This window comes from Nilaparvata lugens, chromosome 2 (assembly GCF_014356525.2).
Source record: "Nilaparvata lugens isolate BPH chromosome 2, ASM1435652v1, whole genome shotgun sequence".
Lineage (NCBI taxonomy): Eukaryota > Metazoa > Arthropoda > Insecta > Hemiptera > Delphacidae > Nilaparvata > Nilaparvata lugens.
In genome coordinates this window covers 37,877,106-37,900,282 of record NC_052505.1, presented here as the reverse complement: position 1 = coordinate 37,900,282, position 23,177 = coordinate 37,877,106, and the positions used below count along the sequence as shown (strand labels likewise).

Genomic DNA, 23,177 nt, shown 5'->3' with positions numbered 1-23,177 from the left:
TTTATTCCAGTCCGGGTAAAACTTCAGAAGAATAAAGAGTGGTGAGGAAACTGTTGAGATTAGGTGTGGATCGTACAAAATTGACAATTTTCAGTGCATTCACTGAAGTGTCTTCAAAGATGTGTTGAAAATTATCGCGAGTCAACAAGGCTCTTCTTTATTGCATTCCCTTTATTGCCGTACTGTATTCATTGACTTTTTGAGACAAATTAAATAAATTCCAACAAAATAATAAAGTGAGGAATATGTCATGTCTCTGTCTAGAGATGGAGGGTGGGGGTGTTCAGCTGCCCACATCTGCCCATAACTGCATACCATTATACCTGTATTGTCATTTCAAAACTGGTCGTAAATGTAATCATCCAGTTTTTGCTAATTATACGTGTTCCAAGAATTCGTGGTACTTTTATGACATGAAGTACTAATTTTTTCAAAATATAGATAAATGTTTTCAAAACAGAATTTATTATAATTAGGAAGCTGTCCTTAGATTGCTCAGTATGTATACAGGATATACATGAATACAGTATGTATACAATGTATTGTACACTGTATGTATTTTACAGGTCAAATCATAAGGTTTAACAACTGTTTCCAAAACTAAGAATTTATTGTACTTGGGTAACTAATACTTAATAATGTATAATTTGATGGTATTCAAGTCGATGAAGTTTGATAAATGTTTTCAAAACAGAATTTATTATAATTAGGAAGCTGTCCTGAATGCAATCAAACATACTTGCACCTCTTGCTTCCACCTATCCTGCAAACGCTGTCAAGTTATAAGAATCTTGTACTACGTATCAACTTTGATGATACGTAAGAGGTAGCGTTGCAAGTTGGGGAGAGAGAACTGTGCATAGCGCTGAGGGTGCATGGTGGGAGTCGAGCGCAGTGGTGCGGCGCTTCGGAAGTGACGGTCAGTCTGGCAGGAAGCCTGATGAGAGAGGCATCTCATGTGCAGTGGTGTCAGTGGTGAGCGTGTGTGTCGTTAGTGGTGAGTAGTGTGCGTGCAGCTCAGCAATGGATTGTATTTGACTTGGCCTGTTACTAAGTAACAGCAAGTAGTCAAGTTTGACTTGTGATTATTGGGTGGAATAATGGCAGGCGCCCCTAAGAGATTGTGCTGCTCGCGGGTCGGGGGGCGCTCTGGGGGGCAGAGTCCCCCCTGCCGGCGTCAACCCGACTCCCTTCTGGACGTGACGGCCCGTGTCGTCGCCGAAAACATCCCTTTTCAGAGGATAGAGGAGCGCTATGACCGCATACCCGAGCCTGTCCAGCGACGGATTATATTCTGGTCGTTCCCGAGGGACGAGAGGGACATCTGCATGTATTCGTCCCTTTCGAGGGCGAGTGCAGCACCCGAACACCACAACCTCTCCTTCTACAAGGGACTGAAGCTACTGGAGTCTGGCTGTGTGGATAGCGTCCTTCAAGTCGGTGAGTACCTTTGCTCGTCAGTGTCAGTGCCATCGAGATCAGTCACGCGGTGTTGATGCCCTTTGTCCGTTCTTTGTGAGGCCCGAGCCTCATTTAGTTCCCCGCACCCGCTTCCTCAAATAATGGACCACATCCCCCGCCCCACCTGCCTCGTCCCTGGCCCCAACCGAAATTGCCGTCAAGTCCAAGGCAAAGGCAATCCATCTTTTTCTGTTAACCTTCCAACCAGCACTTCTGCTCCAACTAAATCCTATCTGAAGATTCACGAACAATGTAGTGAATCTTCATTTTAGAAAATGCGTGGTCAATTCGTTTCTAAAAATGAACAAGTTTTAATTTTTAGGTACAATGTACAATACGATTAGCCTACGTATCTCTTATCTTAGTCCAGTATTTTCATCAATTTAGTAAAATCCTTGCTAATGTCAAGATTTACGTTGTCTCTTGCTTTCACGACCTGTCTAAGTTTTACAGGCTGTTTAGTTTTCCCCAACCAAATTTCAAATTTCCAGATACCAGAATGAGTAACAAAGGTGATACTAGTTTTATTGTTGCATTTTCGAGTGGAAGAGGAGGATACATTTCTTAAACTACGGATGTTGAGTCAGATTCACATCGCATTCCTCCCAATCTGCTAGTGTTATGAGTCATAGCATTACAATTCATTGATTCACTTAATCCCTGTGAACTATAATTCAGATAGTAAAAGTCGTTGCATTTTCTTTGTTTAAATCCACCGATTTGAGTTTGATATTTTAGAGGACAAAAATATTCCTATCTTAACTAGTCTATCCTCTAGCCTACCTTTTTATTTTGATCCTCCATGAGTAGGTGTATTATGACTCATTTCATACAAGAGTCACCTCATTTAAAGTTAGCTTAAACGAATTTATTCACTTCTCAAAGAAAATTTTATAGACCTGGATATTTCTCCAAAATATTATTATTTTTTTTTAATTACTATGAGTAACATTTAAGTGGTTTCACTGGTGTAATCAATAATCCGGAATTACAATGTTTTCAAATTTTATGTAATACTCCATTATACTAATACAAATTAAATGTGATAGTTTCTTGACCCATTCCGAGCTGCGATGTAATAAAATACTTTTTCCTATGTATTTCACACGACATATTGATACATGTATATTCATATATACTATATCATATCAGTATATTTAACTGCATGTCGTGTGAAATACATAGAAAAAAGTGTTCAAATTAAAAATCCCAATCACCAATCAGCCTTAGAATCTGTAACCTGTGTCTGCTCTGTGATTCCACAGTTTATCATGAACTACATTTAAAATTTGTCAAGTTCAGATTTGGAAAGTAAGGTGTTAGGCAATAAGTGGCAAAAAATCTAAATGAGCAGCAGTGCCTTACCTAGGAATATCAAGGTCGAACTCAATGTGCTGGTTCTCCTATCTGGATTCTAGTTGCCAGCATTATTGCCTATAGCTAGGAATATTTAATTTGATTTTGTAATCATTTGAGTGTGCCTATTTCTGCTCTTATGGCTTTTGGCAGATTACCTAGTCTTAATGAGTTGATATTTCCTAATGACACATAATCTAGCACGTGAAGAATTCCTCATTAACTATCATAGCTATCTGGAGTTTCCAAATATAAGTTGAAGCTGTTTATTATGGATGAAAATTTACAAGTACTGTATTACAGTATATGGCAATTTTAGCACAGAATGTAGATGTAAATTATTGAATAAATTGATGATTTACTAATAATTATTGTAATCTTTGTTTTTAATTGTCGCTAATGTTCTACCTATTTCCACTCATATGGGACTTCTATAGTGATTCTATTGTAAATATCAAGCTCAATAGTATCAAATACTCTAAAAAAATGAGTTACAGTGATTAGTATGGTACTGTATGACCTAAACTGCAGATTTAAACCATCAATAGTTGTTCTCAGATATTGGAAATTGGATATAATGAGCAACAATTCTTCTCTAGATAAAGTGAATCTTATCAAAAGCAACGTCACTTTTCAGTATTTATAGTCTACTACTGTACATGAGCTATTCCCCCGATAACACAGCAGTTAGTGAACTACCAAGCTGATACATACAGTACTAGCTTATTAAACTTGGTTTATGAGATAGATATTGAGCATGCTGTTTAGTTAGTCATTAGTAGGCTACTGTATGGGTATCTTAATTAGGATATTTCAACTTGTAGTTATAGTTATTCACCATCTTCCTGGTCTTGATAATTCTAATGCATAGCATTCATACATAAGGCGTTTCTTGGTGAAACTAGGACAAAGTTCTTACCAACTTCAGCTTATCTGCTGAACTAAAAATCCACAAAGCACATTACTGAAAGTAGCCTACATTGCTGTTATACCACAGTCTAGAATATAAACTTATCAAGTGTGTGATAATTTATCCTAGATAATTAATTGACATTCATTTTTTCAAATTGAAACACAATTATGAAAAAAATGAAGAAGGTTTTTGGAAAATTGGTTTGAGTCTCAAATTCACTTATCCACTGGTATCTATTATCTGGTTGCAGCACGCTTCCCCTTGAAATAAATTTCCACAGAAAAATTCTGGAAAATACGTATCTGGATAATACTGAAATTCTAGGAACACCGGATAATAACAAAAATGGTACTGCCTTACTGAACTCTTTGGACTCTCTTCTTGGAATCATCGTAGAAGCACTCGAAAATTTGTTATTTCTATCTTCTCGACCTTTCTTCACACTTTACAGTCTCTTCACACTAAACTTTTCTGATAGCATATCTTTTTGAAACCCACAAGTTTTTATTTTAAAATTGTCTCTTCAATTTAATAAACTTCTATTAATGTATTTTTTTAGAAGTCATAGAACAGAATTGAAACTCATATTATTCTGCGTTAGGTACTGATAAACATGCCATTGTGTAGTTCTATTTAATTATACTACAGTAGTTGTGCAGTGAAGTATTGTGATTGGGATATTTAAGCATTCACAAATTTATCCTTGTAGCTTGAGCCTGCAAGCGTTATAATATTGAACTGAAATGACGTAAAGAAGGATCTTATTTATTTATCAGGTAATTCATAAGTTATGTCTACTTATTTATTGTTATTCTAACAATAATGCTTGAAATTCATGGTAAACCTTTCCATGAGGGCCGTAGGAAAACCCGGACTGGAACCTTTTTGAATACCAAGTATGTGAGACTGTTATCATTTGAAACTGGAGGAGTCACACAATATTTTGTTCAATAGCTTGCAAATCAATGCAACCATCACACTAGTTTTGGAAATCATTGAGAGCAGTGAGTAGACCCATCGCTCATCTGGCAGAACTTGTTTGTGTGGTCGCGTGTCCTCCTCTGCCCCTTGTGTGGGGCGCCAGGGGTCACTGGGCGCGCCCGGGGGCGGTCAGAGGAGGCCAAGGGGCCAGTTTGCCCCTGCCGCGGAGGCACCCGCTCCGTCATTTCAATTTCACATTATGATAATGGATCTTTGAATGTATATGAATGCCACCTAAACCCAAACCGTGGTAGTCAGCGGCCTTCGACCCGCTTATCGGCAGGATGCTCACGAGAGCTGTAGCTTCGAGGTCGTGCTGTTCACTTTCAGTCAGTGGTGAGGTCATTGATTAAATCGTGATCAATGGTGTATGGATGCAAGTCGTAAGGAGATTTGGTTCTCAAAATGAAATTTGTGTAGTGATATTCACTTTGGACTGTCAGCATTGGCTGAATGGGAAGCATTGATGTTACAGTATTTGAAATGCTGACAACAGTTTGAAGTGAATCTTACTTCTTCAGTACAAATAATAAATGTTGGTGTTGAGGGACGGGACCTCTTCACTTCATATTCATGATTCTCTTAATTAGAAAATTTAAATGATACTTTGGTAGCAAATGATAATTTGTTTCTACTCATGCAAACCTCATTAAACAAACCTCAGTGTAATTAATGCAAATTTTCCGATTGCATTGCTGGAAAAGAATTGTCAAATTATTTAATACCAACTGATTCATTATTACTGATAATAATATTATGTATTAGCAGTGGTAATACGCTTCGCTATTGATATAAAAATACAATTCATATTAATCTATAGCAATCGTTGTATTACTTATTCAATCACGTTAATAACAATCCGGTCCTTGCTGTCAAATTCTGTATAGTCAGAAGACTGAAGTCTAATAGAACCGACGCAGTCCAATTGGATTCCTGGTTTGTTGAAGGGTGATGGAGTGACCTTGAATCAGCGCACTGACCTGACTAGACGACTAAAAATAGCTCACCTACTATAACAATGTTGTCATAGTATTCACTCTACTATAGTTTCATTCATTCATCTTGGACGACAAACGTGGTGACGTAAACATAATTATTTGATGTGTCAAGTTTATGTGGAGTTTGCCCATTTAATAAGATAAAAATAGAGAATTTTCTATTCCTGTCCCTTTTTATCTCGGATTTTGTTCATAGAAATTGCATGAAAGGAAATTATACACCCAGTTTTATATTTTCGTTGGTGCTTTATGGACGTACTATCGCCTTTTGTTCTAGACGTGTTTCAACTCAAATATATATCGGATCACTCCTTTTTTCTCTGTTCTCTCGGTTTATACTCCCTATTTATAACAACCTTTTATAATCAACAAGCTACTAGCAAATTAGTACCAAATACATAACTATGTTTATCTCTCTCTATTTCAACAACTCTAGATTTCTATTTCTATACATTTTGATCTCAGTTCTGAACTTTGTATCACGATCAAGCAACGGAAGACCACCGCGTGTATCAGAGACGAACTCTTCCTATCATTACAACCAGTCAATGATAAAGAACCAGGCCCTTGAACTTCTCAGTCCAACACCGGTTTCTCTTCTTTTTCGTTTTTCTTTTCTCTTTACTTCTCTTCTTCCGTTGTTAACTCTTCCTGTCCTAGTCAGGACACAATTTTTAAATGGAATTAAATACCCTTGCAGCTGGATCTTGTTTCCTTCTCTGTTCCTGGGATCTTCTTTCTTGTCTCGTTTAGGTCAGTCGGTTAACTTTGTTGTTCCTCTTCCCCGAGTGTCAATATATCTTCAATATTCAGCTTTGAATTTGTTTCAATATCAAATATACCAGAATATTTTCTATTAATCGATGCTGAATCGGATTTATTCAAATAAAAGGGAATAAAGGGATTATGAGAACATTTACTGTTCCCAGAGTTGGAACAATCTGTGTTAAGTATTTCCTGGAGTAAATTATAGTCAATTTGTTATTATAGTCTGTATAAAATGAGTCGAGACTTGGCCCTCCATCTGAAGAAATTACAGCGTTGCCAAATTGTTGAAAATTGCAACTTTCTCGAATTCCTAATTTAGCCACAGAATTATTTGTAGAATATCATCCCCGACATTCCAGTCGCGCTCATAAAGTTCTAGGGTTGAAGGATTGAAAGGAAATTGATTTTTTCAAATAAAATTCAAAGCATCAATAAATAATATGTTTCTCTTTTGAATATTACTTCTCTCAGAATCATGGGGTGTGAGAATAAGTGAGAATTTCACATCAAAATAACGGGGAGAATGCCTTCTGTCAATTGGTGTCTGGATCATTTTTATCCAACTGATAGGTTTTTTTGAATAAATTATCACGTTCGTCAAAGTCTGGACATTTCGAGCAGGAAACATGACATTTTCGACATGCTAAAAACTTTTTTGTTTCAAAAGATAAGTGGGCAATGAAAGTGAGTAAGTTTCTGAGAAACTATTTTTTCAATTGCCAAAAAAGACGGAAGATTGTATTTTGGTCTAGAAGGAATTAACATTAGCTTAAATTATTTTTTTCTGTTATTTACTAAATGGGTTATCCATATTTTATTCAAGTAAGCAGCTCATCAGTTTCTCTTCTCTATAAATTCATATTCACATTTCATCCACCTCATACCATATCCTTAAAACATATTCCGATTAGCAAAAAAATAATTAAACCTCACTTTACTCATAATCTAATCCTACTTTATACAGTAGAATCATATTCAAATTCATCACTTGGAAATAATTTTTAAATCATTCCTTACTGATATTCTCCCAATAACAGCTTAAGCTTTCTGGCCTGTATAAATTGCTGATGTTGTCGATTCCCAAACTGCTGGTAGCTCAGATTAGTTGCCTCACAACAGTGTCGTATCCTTGGATCAATGGTGGGAAACTCCCAGGTAACGGTTTTATTATTAGACGTGCCAAATATAACACTTGTAATAATTGGGCAAGAATTGCGCGTCAATCACTGTTGAACGTGACAGATGACCACCGAATCAATCTAAGTGTCAATAATTATTGAACTTTGCCACCTGATTGCTGCAATCACGATATTATCGGCTCATTGTCGGCCTCAAGTGTCGTCCGAAATGCATCCAACAACCGTTATTTTCTGTCATTAGACAAAATATGCCCAATTTCCTCGTCCAATATCGGCTTTGATTTTAAATGTGGATCGTTATCTTAGAAGCATATTTTAAACGATCTTCTATGGAGATAGTATGAGACTGTACTGTATTTGAAGGTCTTTAGGTATTATCGACAGTAACTCATGCTATTTTTAACTTGAATTTTCTAAATTTATATTTAGAGAACACTGAGAAGATTTGAAAAGATTCTCAGAAATGATGATACCATATGGAATTAGAAATTTTCAATATAAAATTTAGAGTGTAACAGTAAACTGTCATGCAATAATGTCTCCCTTCATTACTTGAGTCTATTTTGGTTACTCAGTTTATTGACCAAGTATTCACATCTACAGTTACAGTATTGACCCTTATCAAATACATAAACTTGGAAACGTCTGTCTCCGGGCTTGAAAATGTGCTATGCCAGCTCTAAACATGTCGTCACTATAGTGTTTTAGATATTATATAACTATATTTTATTGTAACTTAAACAGTCTTAGTATAATATATACTTCTCCAGTTCATACTTTTTTGAGTAACATTCATTGATGTTTTTGTGGTTGACAATAAGTTCACGTTGTTGATTAAAAAATATAACGTATTTTATAAAATTGAATTACGTTAATAAAAATGCTAAAAGTAGATTAGTTTTTTTATTTTTTCATGACAAATAGTGTAACAGTGCGGTTCTAAAGAAATCCAGAAGAACTTGACAGATTTCTATATATTACAGTATTTCAATAAATTGCATGTTTTTAGAGAGTTTCAAACATGAATAATTGAAATGCAATAATGTGAGGTGAAGTGCCATCACCGAATATTGTCATTTCAAGAATGACATTTTGTTGCTATGTGACGATGTTACTCTAATTGAATTTAATATAGCTCAATACCTACTCATATTATACTCGTGTAATGAATCAGTAGAAGTACATTCAACTACAAATTTGAGGTGTCCGTTTTATATGTTGTAAGTATGAAATTCCAGCTCCAAAACTGTGTCATTCAAAGATGAGTCATGCATTTCACAGGTTCAAGCAATCGCTTATTGATCTGGAATTTCCTTTTACTGCATGTTTGAATCACTTGACATTTAGAAACTGTGAATGTTTCCTCATTTCGGACCCAGCCTTTATAGCTGCTTATCTTTGACCATTAGGTTTGTGCTAAGTTTAGTGTCCAAGTCTGTTCAATTAGAGTCCCATTAGGTATTCATCAGGTAGGATATTAGAATCAATATTCATGAAGCCTAAATTCCATGCTACCGTTATATTATTAATACCAAATTACACTTTGTGTTATTTATGTAGCTAATAGTGGTCTGAAGTCATTCATTTCCATTTTCTTGTATATTCAATGTCAGAAAACTCCTAAAACAGATATTTATACAGTATAAAACTTTATTATTATCTCAGATAACTACTAGTCTTTTGATGGATCAATAACAGATAGATGACCAATAATTCACGATCGACTATCAAATTTGTTACACGAACCATCGCGAGAAGACGAAAATTGATGCAATTTAATATGTAGAAGCTACCGAATATTGCAAGCACTTTACTATATACACGTTGTTCTTCGTACTATGTTGTCGCTAGTTACGAGTAGCCTGGACTGTATTAAATTGTGATTCTTTAAATTAACTTCTCCTTGAAAAGGGTGTATGAAAGTTACTTTAAACAAAGATTTTCAATGATTTCCCAGCCCAAAAATGATATTTCCATTGTCTTCATCCAGAGTTAATTATAAAAATATTGTAAAGCCCACCCAGGAAAACGTTCCGCTAATACATTCATCCTTATGAAATGAAATTGCAGAGTTCATAAATCATGAACAACAAAATCTGTCTGCACATGGCTTTCAGATGTCAGATGATTCGGTTAATATCCATGTATAAATGCCAATATCAACGCACTGTCACAATAATCTGATCATATAAGTTATCAATTTAGAAGTTAACTTATTTCAAATCAAAGACCTAGCAGAGCCCATCTTTATTTCAAAGAAAAGAAGTGATTTCATCAAGCATTCTGATATCATTCAATTTGTTAAAATCGATTAGTTGCAATTACTTGAACGGGAGGAGCTTCTACTTGGTATTCTGACAAAAATAAAGCAATAGATCAATGCTAATTACTCAATCAGTTGCAGTTTTGCCGGATCTTTAACCCGGTTAGCATAGCCTTCTCTGCAGGTTTCGGTTGAAAATTGAGCGTCGTCAAGTCTCCAATTCTGTAAAATTATAATTTTGGTGTTGACCTTTCTGTGAGAAGGCTGCAGGGTAATACTACACTTGACGGAAAAGAAGCTGGCGAATGTGTGTGTGTCAGACAGGAAAAGAGATGGTTTGTCAAGAAGATAGAGAGAGTAAAAGAGAGAGTTTGTAAGAGAAAAACTAATGAAGAGAGAGAGAGAGACGAAAATTGAATTGGCTGAATGAGATTATAACCGAACGCAGTGAGATAATGAGAAAGAGATATACGATCCCAAGGCTGTTGAAACTGAGCTCTGAGCTGTTCAGATTCGGATGTCTCTTCATTAGAATTTGAAATTATCTCTTGTGCGCTACGAAAATATTGGAGGTTGGGAAATTCTTGAATGTCATCTAAATATAAATTAGTGTTGAATAAATAATGGGTATTGGTTTTTCTTTTCGTAGAGCCTATTTTCTCGACGGAAAATCCTTGTGTTAGACTGTGGTTTTTGAAATTTTAGATTATAAACATGGTATCTTTATGAAATGTGCTGTTTTTTATCAATAGAAAATTCCATCTGAATCATCCTGGGGCTTAATCAATATATATTAGTTCGATTGTGAGCAGAAAAAATCGGAGATAGTTTCAGAAATATTTATTTGTGCAACTAGTGCACAAAGTAACAGTTTGCTGCACCGAAAGAAACTTTTATGCACGAGCTGTAGGCGAGTGCGGAATAAAGGTTTCTTGAATGCAGCAAACGAACTTTGTGCACGTATTTTACATTAAATTTCTCCTACAGTTACCATTGAATATGTAAAGCCATAAAATGTTTTTCTGTGTAATTTTGTTATTAATAAAAACCTTAATTTATTTAAAATAAAATAATAATAATTTAATTATAATGATTAGTAATTCAATTGAAATTTTATTTCAATCAATAATTGAAATAAACCAATTAATTTGCAAATGTGAATAATTTCCAATTTCTAAATAATTTATCAACCAATCAATTTTTAAATAAAAAAATATATAATTTAAAATAATGAATGATGAATAAAAATCAAAATGTATAATTGAATATATTTCAATATTCTATATTCAGTATTAATATTTATAATAATATCAATTCATTTATTTATTATTTATTGAATTATTAAATTGGTTTATTAATTATTCTATCATTAATTTTCATTTTAATATTTAATATTTTTATAAATTATATTATTTCAAATAATAAGAATATAAGTAAATTTATTTATTATTAATTCATCAATTAATAATTCAAACAATTCTAATTTCTAATTTTAATAATTTATTTTAAATATTTTGTTTGTCAAAATTACATGAATAATATTGTTATTGAAGTTGAAAATTCTCAACAAAAGTTCTCATTTTTATAATTATACAAAAATCAGAAAAGAATACAGATAGAACAAATTCGCATTCAAAATACACAGTCAACAACAATGTTGATAGCTGATTGGGATAGCTGCAAAATGGCTGAACTGACAAGCGCGCGACCTAGTGGAAAGAATTGTACCTAACTTCGTTTCATCCAGCTGAAAACAGGATTCAGATATTTAGACTTATGGTTAACTCAAATTACCGAAAAATACTATGAGTAAACTAAAAAATATTTATAAAATAACATAGACAACAGAAAATATTTTATTGTAGTATATTCTAATGTTATTTTATTAATTTTATTCACATGGATTTCGAACGGTAATTATTTAACCTCAAAATTCGAATTTCATAATGTGTGTTTGCTACATTTGTCATTGCTTTGAGTTGAAATAATTATTACTGTCAATAGAAAAGAAACATTATTTATTATTAAATGATGAGAAGTTATTATTTAATTATGATTTAGATAAACATTATTATGGTTTTGGATTTCTAGATTGGAATTTCATCATAAATATGTAGCCATACAGCCATTGATGATTCTTCTCTAACTAAAGACATTGTTACCAACTTAATTTTGATTTTTCTGCACTGGTGCTCCATATAACCTACTAACTATTTTGCGTTGTCATGCTGCAAATCTGGAGTACGCAAAGTAATATTTTGCGCACTAGAGCGGAAAAGTGATTCTTTGCGGCCTGCAATCAGTGCAGAAATGGTCACTTTTCAAGGTATCTGTAGGAAAAGGTGATTTTTAGTTTTAATAAATTTCCAAAGAACTATAGACTCTCTTATGAATAGTTTGCTAGTTTTTTACAATAAAAAAGGCATATTACTGGATAAATATTATAGCTTGAGAACCAAGCTTCGATTTGAGCTGTACATAGTTTTGGACACAATCATCTTGGGAGGAAACGTAGAACTTGTTGGGGATGAATAGAATATAGAATAGAATTTGTTAGGGATGATTTATTTTATTAATTCTCCTCAAATGTGTGATGTGAGTGTAGATTGATTGCGTGGCCATCACACAATATGCAATTATAATATTGCATATAATTATAATATACTGTAAGTATATAAGCTTCCATCTGGAGGTTCAATCTTTACAGATCAATGGTTAACTAACAATCTGAGAGGCCGATCATTTGTGTGTGAATTTCATCAGTTTGTTTTTGGAGAAGTTTGTTTTATCAGTTTAACTTGTGATAGCTGTATACGTACTGATTGCCCTGATAAGATATTACTACATTCAGATAGCAACAAACATATTCAATATTGCATGGTCTATTGATTTTTAGAGACCTACTCGTTGAAATCTCATTAAATATTAAAACAAAAATACAGATATCAAACAACTTTTACGCCCACTTTTTTATTTATTCTCATTATCGCTTTGAGTATGATGAATGTTTGTAAACAGTGTTGAATTTATCAGTTTTTTGTACAACTGATTATTTAATGCTGACAACAGTGAGCCAATTATGTAACCTTATTCAAATAGACCTACAATCCATTGTGAATTTCGTCATCAATAAAATAATGATTAAAGCTTAGCTCTCACTCATCACCATTGTTGTATTGCTGATTATTTGTAAAATGAATGGGGAATATTGTTAATTTGGTGTATTACTTGTTATTCAAGTTAATGATGAATACTAAAATAATACATTTATTACAAAAACTGAAATTAATTTTCAAAATGTGCTAATATCAGTGATGACATCGTTCCAATAATTATGTCACTTGAAATTAATTACCAAACTAAAGACGTGTCACAATTACAATTATTGGTGGAGTAATGATTTATTACAATGCAGTTTGATAACAATTAGCCTAATTTGAGTAATTAGTGTTATTGATGAGATTGACATCAGACCAGAATTAAGTGTTATTGGGATGTCCTGAAAAGCTGGAATGTGCCTGGAATTTTATGAAATTTCTACTTTCCAAAATACTTAAATTTCAAAGCATTCCCTCTTATGAGTGAGACCATTGTTTGAACACCTACACGGATTTCCCACCCAAAAGAGATTATATTGCGCCTATATGTTGTAAAATAATGAGATTGACAAGGGGTTTGGACAGAGAAGGATGTTAGGACATGTATCATGCCTTACATGCCAGGCATGTGACGACAAATTATCTGAATTAATTTGTATCCTAGTTTCAAGAAGGCTATGCCTGGAACTCCAATAATATTCTTTTTATATTCACCTCAAACTTGAAACAGATTTTGTCTAAGGCTCATCATTTCTGGAAAGAGGCAAACAACAAGGCTCTTCCATGACAAGAGATTTCATTCAATTGATCAATGCTATTTTTATAGCAATGGTGGGGATGAACGCGTCATGCCAATCAATAAATTCCAGGCTGTGTTTGGATTTACAGCTAGGATCTCTCCATGGTTGGTCTACTCCACCTGTGCTTCACCGGTAGTTTTTCTACTTTTTTCAAGTATCCCGCATGAACGTCTAGTTGGTTCAATCCACATGCTTCCTGTTTCCTGGGGCGTTAACTATCCTAGTGCTAATTGCGCTTTCTGACTCAACTGGAACAGTCACCTCTTGAATTGTTGCTATCAGGGAAGTAACCTTATAAACACTTAAGTAACTGAACATCTGGATTCTGCACTATGTTACCTATTAAACATTACGCTCTCTAGATTTCCTGTGAAATTTAAATTCACTTGTGAATACTGGAATGCATTATATTGAAGCTTCCCTATCCTAGATAAATAAATCAATACAGCTCTGTAGAAGCTAATATCTTGTTATCGATGGAGTAGATTGTTTTAATAGAGACATTGTGCAATAGAAGGGAAATAGAAGGGATACCCAGTTTGAGATTGTTGAACTAAGATCGAGAATTTAGACAAAATAGTTGGTAAAATGAAGGAATTGGGAGAGTAATATTTCAAAAGTCTTCTGGGTTTGTAGTAGTATTTTTATAAGAGCTCCGAATAGTGGAGAATTGGGTACTGTATTTTATGTAAACAATTGTTGCAAATCAAATACAATATAATCAGTATACTCTTCAAGATCATCAGAGATAATTATTGCATAATCACCGTTGCTCAATTAGTTATAGTTATAGGTAGATTGCAAAATAATGAATTAATGCAATTATTGTTATTATTGTTAATTAGTGTTTTAGCTTGCGCATGTTGCCTACTGCTCACCACCCGGTTGCAATATCTTCCACCAGATGAAATCATGCCAATCATCTATTGATAAACTCAATAATGTAGTTCATATTTTCTGTTATCTTTAGCGTCATTTTACCTATAAATTATTCCAAAGCAGGTTTTGTAATGATTCAAATTTCTTTCTCTCTCTCTTCAAAAATATTATAATAGTGTATTTCTCTGCATTTGAATTAATAATCATAATATCGTGCGAACTTGCTGGCTCAGGTCTGGTGTCAGAGTTTTCAGGTCGTAACATAAATTTCAGGAGCTCTGACATGACCTAACGACTGCTTTTTAGGCAGCCGGGTTGACGGCTTAACGTGTCCATCCGAAACACGGGAATTAATAGATATTGGTGAATCTTTACAAACGTTTTCAAAAGTGTCTTATTTTTCAAAGATTTCCCATCTTTCTATAAGACTTGAATGTTTCTGAGACAAATTCAATTTGGGAAAAATATGGTCCCAAGAAATTCTATCGTGCATTTTACTAATTCATTGTATTCCGCTCCAGTTGCTGCCACTTATAGACGAATTTCTCTCGCTAATTAATAGTTGCTTGTGAAAATCGCCGATTGCCTCCTGATTGGCAGCCATGGCCGCGACCCGACTAACCGGAAAGAAAATCACCAACAAGTTCCACTCTTTTCCGATCCGTTAATAGGCTGAGCGCGAACCTAGAGCCTAGAATAAAGGCTAACTGTAAGTTTATTGGGCTTCGGGCTAAGCCGCTTCTGAGTTCTGAGTTGGCCGGCTTCACTATCATAACTCACTTCTCGCCACTAGTTTAGTGCTCTATCTCCTTTGTGCTTTGTCGAGAATGACAAAACGCGGATAAATTGTAGCCTGGAAAAATATTCATAGAATTGTTTATTATCTTATTTATTCTTGCTTGGTTCTGAAGTAAAAAGCTGCTTTCCCTTCACCTCAAGCGCTATGGTTCAGCCTCAAGAGCCTCATGTTTTTATGCTTTAAAATCAATTGACAATCTGGTTGAAAAGTCTTGATAATTGAAAAATACTCTTTCTACATCAGCATAATATGATTGTTCGGCTGCCAACAACACAGATTACAAAAAATACTATAGATTACTGTTATAAAGTTGTTATCTCTTATAGAGTGCTACGTTGAAGTTATATCATTTGTAAATCTTGTTTGATATCTCACTTGGATGATCTTGATACTCATAGGATTCTTCTCTAACTCTACTTGTCATTTTTCATATTTTGCTGAAATGAAACAAAAAGAAGTCAATTAATATCGAAGAGCTGATTATAACATACTACGATTTAAATAAATTTGTTAACGAATAAAATCTCCTTAATGTGAACATTAATTAAAACTGATTGTTATTAATGTCAATTATTACTATCTTCTATTTATGTTCATCTTTCCTTTGAGATGGATGTAAGTGAGTGCGCATGCGTGCACAATGGAATAATAATGGTGAGGGTGCCAGAACTCCATCTGTTGTGGAGCTTACATTCTTTTCAGACTTGTTTTGGCTCTCCCTCACGTACCTAAAGTACAGTAGGACTTACACAAAAGACCATCATTATTCTAAAAATGTTTTTCCTGAAATGGAGTATAGAGCAAGTTATTTACGGCTTTCTGGTGCTTTTCAATACCTTGTATTTTCTCATGCCCGGTCTATTCTCTACCTGAGAAGCTTATGCCGGTTACTGGCATTTTCTAATTTTGCTTCCAAAATAGATAGATTCCTTTGTATTAAGCTTCCCGTTTCCATCATAACACAACATAACTGACAGCTTTTCTCCTACAGCTTACACTATACCCTAGGGTGTATTGTGTCTGTATTTATTTTGCTTTCTAATATTGGAATGCGTTGCATTTTCCCTCATTTATTATTAAGCCCATTCGATAAGTTCATCCTTGGACCAAATCAAGGTAATTTTATTTTCATCTACTTTTCGGTTTGAAATTATTCATCGTTTTTCTCAATTCTTTGGAGATTGCAAAGCTAGAAACATTTAATGTAAATACAGATGTAAGAGTAAGCAGTCATTTTCAGGGTAGAAGTTTCATTCGGTTCCACGTTCCGGTTCATCAGCACTCATTGGAAAATTTACAATCATTTCTTGATGGCTCAATTCAAATGAATGTTTAATTCCAGAAAACTTGCGTTGCAATCACCAAGTTTGTTACTTTATTTATATTGACTTTTATCTATTCAATGGATATATCTACGACACATTCATCAGTCAATAATATCGTCAGAAATATTCTATTATTCAAGATTATATCTATATTTCTCTCGTCATATAGTGAACTCTACCGTAGTAAAGTCTAGTGGTTATTTGAACGATCAGTTAAGTTGAAATAGAACGTTTCTTATCAATAGTAATTCAAGCTTTTCCTAGGAGAGTAATGAGTAGAAACAATATGAATTGCTTGTGAGTTTGAAAGATTTTCTGACACCACTTTATTATTCTTTGAGGCGAGATACACAATTCAATCTACAACGTCAAAATCTTTAAACTCAAGTCTGCATGAAATCATTGAAAGCACTCTACTGTCATTCCTGCTATATACTTCAGTAATTCTACTTTTATTTCGCTTTTGTATTGTGTGTATTGGATTGATGAATTCTTACACTGATTTGTCAGGTATTGTTCATTGGAATATAGTACTTCTGAGGTTAGTGAATCATTGAGACATATATTGTTCTATAGACGTCTCACTGTGCCAATTTGACTGTATAATTCTTCTACTTCTACTTCTACAATCGAGGATGACAATGCAGTAGTTTTGTTCGTTTCATATCCCTTTTATCTTGATGAAATGCTGGAATAAGTGTTATTGCTGGAATATGGTCTTGCCAACAGAGAGAGCCGAAGTATTCAACTTTTCGAATACTACTCCTATATCAATACTACTAAAATCTATAGAATAAGAATATTGTTTATTGAAAGCATATTTATTTCTGTATTCATGAATTTCATTGAGCATAAAAAAATCTAATGAAAATTCCAAGAAATGCCATTTACAAAAGTGTCATTTGATGAATTTGGATAAAAGACTCTATAGTCCTTGAAAACCACTCTTAATTATTGAGAATTGATTTAAGAGCTCTAACTCTTGCATTTTCAATCAGTCACCATGCCTCCGCCATCAAGAATAAATTCCAGTAACGATCAATTAGGATTGTTTTTGTTGCACTGCTCATCAATTTCCACATAAATTCCACATCAACTACAGAATCTGCGGATTGGCTAAAAATTGCTCATCGACTGTTGGCTTGGTGTGTGCAAAGCCAGTGGCATTTGCAGGCTGCATTGTGGAACTACCAAGGCCAGGTGTTGGGCCAAGTAGTGGCGACTGGAGCAGACAGAGACGAAACGAGCGAAATTGTGTGACTAGAGAGAGAGAAAAGTGAGGTGAGAGAGCGTCATGCGGCGTGGGAAAGACCCACTACACTGAAAAGGAGAGTTTAATTTCTTAAAAGAGAGCAGATTGAGCAGGGGTGGTGTATACTCTTCAGTGCTACAGGCATCACCTTCCTCTTCTAGGTTTTCCTCTCTTTCTTCTCAGTTACGTTTTGTTCGGCACGACTTCCGTCCTTCTTCCTTGTGACTACAAAGTGCTCGTAGAGAACCGCTCCGTTGCAACTGTTTCTACTGTGCATCTTGCAGGTGTGCATCCATTTTCGGTAGCTTGATACAGATGTGAATTACTCTGTATCAAGTGGTACAGGATTGTCTTCCAAAATTAACTAACACTGATAAATTAACCTTCACATTTTGATAATTACGGTTATTTTCAGCACTCAATTGCACTGGAACTAGATATTTTTAATACCATTTGAATAACTTGAGTTTTGTATTGGATTTTTCGTGAGAAGTGTTGAAAATTTATTTATCAGAAACTGAATTGGAAGAATTTAGACGGAAGGAGCTAGAAGTTTATAAAAAGTAGTAAAAAACTAAGCTGATTTTTTTTGTAGAGCTGGAAGGAACTTGGTGCAGGCTACCTTTCATTTTGTTACTTCCACAAAATAAAATACACCTCACCCTCCTATATTACATATTTGCCTATTTTTATTCACATCTATGTTCTAAAAAAATGTATACCACTTTTTGTCACCAATTGTGCGTTGCTATATGTGCCACATTAGCAGATAATGACAAATTCTAGTGACATAACATGCAAATAAAAACATTTTTTGATAAATCAACTTTCATAATTATAAGTTGGATAGCGCGAGTCTGAGCTAATTATAAATTTGAACGACTGCACTAAGTTCTCGCAATTTGACGGTTGCAAACGCGCGCTGGTACCGTTGGACTGTTCAGCGCAGTGCTCCATGGAGACCGCCGGTTGGCACAGAAATAAAATTATGTGAATTGCTGATGCCAGGCATGCGATATAACTTACGTCCAGAAAATTAATTACAACTGAAATTACGGCGCACCGCACGCCAATTAGAAGGCATCTAACAAACTTGCCATAGTTGCACGTATCATACTTCAAATTACATTGTCCAATTTGCACTGTTGGAAATATGTACCAACATGCAATGAAATGTGACAGTTGATAGATGAATAGGAAGAGTTCATATCGAGGTGGGGAAATGTTCTCAATTCCTACTTCTGTTTTGTCTTTCTGCTGTTACATTATTGTAGGTCCTAATTGGATTTGGGGACGAACAATAATTTTCCAATTGAGTTTGTGGCTCACAGTGATGTCCCAAATGAATTCAATGGTGTTGGCCAATGACGTTTTCAATCGTATTTTACGAAAATGTAATATTTGCTGTGAGGCTTGTGATATTAAGCAATACACTTACACAGTAACGAGAGTCGTATTTGGAAATTTATATTGAGCCGTTGGAGCAGTGTATTATTCTTTGAAAATACGCTGTTCAGGCTCTGGAAGAGGTTCATATAAATACGTATCAAAATAATAAAATAGAAAACAGAATTTCTGGAAGATATTCACTTAAGATAGAAACTTCATGCAGATTCTCAAATGAATATGTAAATTCCTTGAATTTATATTATGATTTTCAAATTAATGTTAAAGACTACTTGTGTTTATTTAAAAATGGAAAAATCAACGTACCCTTTTTCAAACTTTATTTTATTTCTCACAACATGTTTCGATTCATAATGCCATTTTCTGAGAAACAAAATAGAGTTGAAAAAGTGTACTTCGAATTTTTAATTCTTACATAACTAAATATAATAATGTTTGAGTATGGAGAGAAAGATTCTTCAAATGCATATTATGTGAATTCCAATTGATGAAATCGCCTGTTAGCAGCGTTATCAACTGACTAACTGTTATTAGCTGATTGGTTAATATGAATTCATGTCACATGTAATACAGTAATTCAGAATAAAGGAATAGAGTTGATAGGGAATTTCACAGTTATTCTTTTTAGTTAGTCTTAGTTGAGAATTTCGTGTATTTCTAACTTTCCTTGGTTTGGAAGGAAATACCAATGTATCATTCATACGTTACTTAGTACGGTTAAGCATCAGTACTTGATTCAACTATAATAAATTATTGTGATGTTAAGCTAGTTTCCCAGCAAAGCTTTCAAAGACTCAGTATGGCCGTATTGATTGAAATGTATAGCTGATAGCATGGGATAAACAATCTACGAATATAGCTAATCTATAGCTATTAGGTTTAGCTCATAGGTATTAAATGAACCGGTAACCTAATCAATTGAGAACCAAATTATTATTATTATCATTAGAGGTATTGAAATTTAAAAGTAGGTCTTGATATTAAATTATAGAATCTCATTTTTTTGTAAATCAGCATCGTGTCCTCTCTCTCTGGTTTCACTTACACTTTGTACTGCACTTACAACAATTAGTTACAGCTTGAAAATTCAATATTCATTTTTGATGAGAACAACGTTTCTTAAAATTTTTCCCACACCGATATGACCTTATTTTGGGCATTTTTGATATGTGAGCCCCTAGTATCAGTTATTTGCTGCCTTTCAAAATTACGAATCAAATTGTAGCTTGAGAAATCCAGTGTCATGTTCAGCTGAGAAATAATACCCTAATACCCTCCATGTTCTGAAACAGTACTAAATCAAGAAGGTGATACTTGGTTGAATTTCATGAAACTTGATCTATTATGATTTCTGTAGAGCCTTAACTCAGTTTAGGAATCACACTAATGCTTCTAGAATCAGTTATTACGATATTCTTATTTGTAAATCACAAAGGATGTCACTAGATTTTATCATTTTAATCTCTTGATCAGAATCATAGGATAGGGACTAACACAATTCAATATTAGGACTATTCATTTAGAATACTCGATAATTCTGGTTTGCATTGCAAAACTATACTATAAAAATCCACTTTTCACTCAATATTGTTCTTGAACAGTACTGTATTCTCTGTAAATCCTCTTCGGGGATTTAGAAGCTTATTCACTTATATCACCTTCATATACGGTACATTTGAATCTAGTGGAAAAAATATAAAACTAAAATGAATGACCTTTATTCAATAATTCTATCAAAACAGTATACATAGCATTTCATTGTAGCCATTTTTACCTCAAGGCATAGCGCCGTCTGGGGGATGTGTCTAGTGTAATATCACAGATACCTTTCTAATTCAGATAAACAATATTATATACAAGCTAGATACAATATTCTTGTCTGTGATAATATGTATGCTAATTCGAATGAATTCAAACTTATTCTGTCATTTTAATCTTATTTAATTTTTCTTTTACAGGTAAGTCGATGTTGAATTTGTTACTTTTTTGATCAACCTGAAATCAAGAACCAGCTATGTGAAATTGGTAAGTTCCAATTTCATAACATTTTACAACTACCTTCTAAACACTAAACTCTACTCCTAATATGGATCTGATACTTATTATATCTAACTGCGCTTATAAATGGAATGGACTGTTCGTTCATCCTCCCTGAATAACTGTATATTGCATATTCCTATATTTTCTCTCGAATGAAACCAGGGGTTGGCAGAAACCTACTTAGCTTATTCCACTCCAGGAAAAGACAACATGGAAATATGATCATCAAGATCAAACCCGACCTCAGATATACTACGATTTTTAATTACATGTTGATGTATATCAAAGTTATCTTCCTTGATAAAGACTCAAAAGTTTCCTATCACATCCTTTCAGTTTGCTTTTTCATTTCCAGTTATCGTTCTCGATTAATTTTCTCCGTGTAATAAGAGTCTGTCAGTAGCTATCCTTCTTGCACCCTTGTATTCCATCTCAAATTTCCCGGTGGTTTTCTGTTCGGGGTAATCATGTTTCGCTAGCCAATAGGGGGCCACCCGCCCACTTCCTCACTCATCTCTCTCTCAAACTTTCTACCTCGACATCCTGTCTGTCATAGTCATCATCCTTACAGATCTTATTACTCTATCAGTGGACTTGCTACTAGTTCTCATTTCTCAAAGCAGTCCTGAGATCATGTAGCCTACTCTGTGCCAAATTTGGAGTTTGGTTGGGATCAAAAATTTTGGTTAGGATAATTTGATGTTATATAGTCGAATTTTACAAGTCTTTTCATTTTGTAGAATAATTTCTTGAGAGTAACAATTTAGCCAATCGAAACGAACTGTGAGTCTTTACTGTATATGTAGGCTATACTCTGATGTTCTGAGTGTCAATCCTCTGAGTATCAAATTTCTGCTGTACAGGAACATACAGCCGTGGAGGCTGAACATTCTCCCGTACAGGATTACCTGAACAAGGAATACTGAAGTAGCTCTAAATCTGAATATTATATTGTACAGTTTTAGATTTCTTAAGATAGCAATGATTCTGAATTTATCATCATAGTACCTTTGATCTGAGATACATAATGAAGCAGCGAATTCAATAATAATGAACAATGACAATTATGTTATCTTCCATTCATTGATGTAAAGAATTGTTGAATTATTGTTCCAAACAAATTTTAGTCTGTTATCTTGTGAGTTGTAACCATATTTTTTATTTTTCTGTATTATATGGCCTCCATCTGATAAGAGATTTAAAAGTTTCAAAACTCTCACACCTTTTTTACAGTATGTTGCTATGTGGGTGATATCCAGAGAGTATACAATGTAATTACATTTTGCTGTTCTCTGGTGAGATCTCCTATTGCAAACTCCTGTTTAGAAGACTTACAAGATTCTGCTATAGCAGTGTATAGCAGAAAAAGAATCCTGCCAAATCCTGCCAGTTTACAGCCTTGGCCGAGATGAAATGATGGTGGAGAAAGAGCCCCGAATGTGAGTGCGAGGCGATCGAAGGGAGGCTGAATGCAGTGCGGCTCGTGTCGGTCGGCCTGTGTGTCATGTCGGCTGCCGTGTTTGGGGAATGGTATTTGTGCGTTTCGGGCGAGAGTTGGCAACAGCGCTCCGCGTAATTTCGTGAGGGGTAGACGTTGGGCCATGGAAGGCCCCCCTGGTCCACCCCCGCCAGCCAAGGTGCTTGTCAGCAGCCACCACCGCCAGCCAAGGTGCTTGTCAGCAGCCACACACGGTCTGC

At 34.5% G+C, this 23,177-nt stretch overlaps 1 protein-coding gene across 1 annotated transcript; it reads left to right on the top strand.

Moving 5' to 3' along the window:
- The first annotated feature begins 908 nt into the window (after window positions 1-908).
- On the top strand, window positions 909-22,823 carry LOC120349873 (zinc finger SWIM domain-containing protein 4-like). The gene is made up of 2 exons (XM_039421146.1): window positions 909-1,440; window positions 21,398-22,823. The coding sequence occupies exons 1-2, from the start codon at window positions 1,101-1,103 to the stop codon at window positions 21,427-21,429; spliced, it is 372 nt and encodes a 123-aa protein (XP_039277080.1). The 5' UTR covers window positions 909-1,100; the 3' UTR covers window positions 21,430-22,823.
- Window positions 22,824-23,177: the final 354 nt, after the last annotated feature.